Source organism: Numida meleagris, unplaced genomic scaffold, assembly GCF_002078875.1.
Source record: "Numida meleagris isolate 19003 breed g44 Domestic line unplaced genomic scaffold, NumMel1.0 unplaced_Scaffold686, whole genome shotgun sequence".
NCBI lineage: Eukaryota > Metazoa > Chordata > Aves > Galliformes > Numididae > Numida > Numida meleagris.
The window spans coordinates 6003-8826 of NW_018364901.1; the positions used below are offsets into that span (position 1 = coordinate 6003).

The window sequence follows — 2824 nt, forward strand, 5'->3', positions numbered from 1 at the left end:
GAAGGGATGTCCATGTGGGCTTTGAGCAAGCCAAGCACTTCAAGAAGCCACTGGGAAAGCATCTGGGAAAGACAGCACGGAACCCGCTGGACTTCAGAGCAGGTCAGAAGCAGCCTGAAGACCCCAGGTGCAAGGATGTGTGCCAGAAGAAGCAGCAGCAGAGTCCACGTGTTTTGTGTGGGAAACACTGTAAAAGGTATTCCAACCTTGTTAATCACCAGCACACGCTCTCAAAGGAGAGACTGTACAAGTGCTCTGATTGTGGAAAGAGCTTCAAATGGAGATCCCAGCTCATCTACCACCAGAGCATTCACTCAGGAGAGAGACCCTACAGTTGTCCTGAATGTGGGAAAAGCTTCAGAAGGAATTCTGATCTGAAGCACCACCAGCATGTCCACACAGGAGAGAGACCCTACAAGTGCCAGGAGTGTGGAAAGGGCTTCCAAAACAGTTCCGTCCTCACAATACACCAGCGCATCCACACAGGAGAGAGACCGTACAAGTGCTCTGAGTGTGGGAAGGGCTTCAAAATGATGTCCCACCTCATCGAACATCAGCACATCCACACAGGAGAGAGACCCTACAAGTGTTCGGAGTGTGACAAGACCTTCAAAAAGAGTTCCCATGTGATTTTCCACCAGCGCATCCACACAGGAGAGAGACCCTACAAGTGCTCCGAGTGTGAGAAGAGCTTCAGAAGCAGTTCAGACCTCACAAAACACCAGTACATCCACACAGGAGAGAGACCATACAAGTGCTCCGAGTGTGGGAAAGGCTTTATATGGAGTTCAGACCTCACAAAACACCAGCGCATCCACACAGGAGAGAGACCCCTTAAGTGCTCTGAGTGTGAGAAGAGTTTCAGAAGCAGTTCAGACCTCACAAAACACCAGCGCGTCCACACAGGAGAGAGACCGTACAAGTGCTCTGAGTGTGGGAAGAGCTTCAAAAACAGTTCCCACGTCATCCAGCACCAGCGCATCCACACAGGAGAGAAACCCTACAAGTGTTCTGAGTGTGGGAAGGGCTTTATATGCAGTACTAATCTCAAATCCCATAAGTGTGTCCACATAGGAAGCAGAAATTAGAAGTGTTTTGTGGTTTAACCTAGCGGGCAGCTCAGCACCACGCAGTTGTTTTCTCACTCCTTCCCTTCCCTGTGGGATGGAGGAGAGAACTGGAAGGAAACAATGAAGTAGAACTTGTAGTTTGAGCTAAAGCTTTTTACTGAGATAAAGGGCAAGGATAATAGTTATGACAATGTGCATTTCTATGCCTATAGTGCATTTTAGCGCATTGTAATTATATCCGTTACGTACACTGATTACATACATACATGGTACATACAGACCTGTATTGCTCACTTCCAGCACTCTGTGTTCAGAGAAACTGGTGAGATCCAGCAGCTCACTGCGGCTATGATTATTTTGTGTTACAGTGATGTCCTGGTTCTCAGTTCCCCTTTTGTTATGATGGGAGTGCAACATGTGGGAAGTATGCAGCCAGCTGTGGTGTTTTTCTCGTTCTGGGTTGGGATGACTGCAGTTTGGTCACGTGGTGGGATCTTTTGGGGCCGGATTCATAATGCTTTGTCTCCTGTAGCGGGAAACAAAAAGTCACAGCTGAAGGAAGAGCACAACTAATTCAGGAGGTGAAAAAACCCGCAGAAACACAGCAGATTGTACCGAGCGATTGTCTGCACGATGCAAAGTCAAGGTTCCTCCAGCAGACCCTGGCTCTCTTCATTGTGAAAGCTGGCGTGCTGGGTTTGCCCCCTGGCGTTACAGGGTGAGCTCTCGTGTTGGCTTTGGCACAACAGCCGTCGCTACGGAGCAGCACCATCGGGGGAACTTTGTCACCACACTTTGAAGCACTGGAACGCTCCTGCAGAGCCCTCTCTGAAACTCATTTCTCCCAACCTCAGTGTACACACACGGTGTCCCTGGGGACACAGAAGGGTTAAAGCAAACGTCGTTTTACACAGCGAGAACATTGCACAGGTTTCCATGACAAACAGCGGTGTCACAGTTAATGAGGAGGGACAGGTGACGGAGATGAAGCCTGCGATCCCTGAGGGATCGCTAAGAGGGAGCCGTGGGGCTGCATCAGGATCCTCCACGAGGATCGGCATTTATTCCAGCACCGTTTCATCTGTTTATTGACCACGATGGGAAAAGCAGGCAGACACTGATGAGAGCTGCTGACAGCGTTAATCATGGAGGCGCTGCCTGCGCTTGGGAGGATGGGAAAGCCCGGGGCTGCTCGGATCTCAGCGCTTCCCGCCCACCCCGTTTCCCCACCTGACAGCACGGCAGCAGCTCGGCTCTGGGTGCAGTTTCCGGCTCCTCCAGCAGGCGGCGCCAAAGCACCCGGTCCCACACTGGCTAAACGATGAATTAATCTTTCCTTAGGAAATTCCAAAGCGTTACAAAGGGCGGATGGCCTATATATTAACTATAGTTAATCACCATATGAGAGCTTTCATTGCCCTTTTGATAGATTCAAGCTCATTAACTTCTCATTGAGTGGATTGGATTTACCGTTATGTCGCTACTTCTTATGAATAGAATAAATCAATATTGAATACCTCTGTTTCCGCAGAATTGTTTCTCTTAAGGGGTGTTAAAACTGTTGTATGGGAACTGCTGAGTCAGGGCCTGAACCACTGATTGAGCACCTGGAGGAAAGACCCAGTCAACCCTGGGAGCACAGGTGGAGGCAATTCACTGTGTGACTGGAAGGGCTGGAGCCAGGTTCCACCTCTCGTAGGCCTCATTGAAGGGCTGACTGCTACTGAGGGAGGACTGCTTGGTGGAAGCCTTTC

At 49.9% G+C, this 2824-nt stretch overlaps 1 protein-coding gene across 1 annotated transcript in view; it reads left to right on the forward strand.

Moving 5' to 3' along the window:
- LOC110391971 (zinc finger protein 501-like) overlaps positions 1–2592 on the forward strand; it is an 8588-nt gene extending 5996 nt beyond the window's left edge. The window contains exon 5 of the mRNA XM_021383918.1: positions 5–2592. Within this exon, the coding sequence (XP_021239593.1) occupies positions 5–1088 (1084 nt within the window). The 3' untranslated portion in view covers positions 1089–2592. The remainder of the gene's footprint in view (positions 1–4) is intronic.
- Positions 2593–2824: the final 232 nt, after the last annotated feature.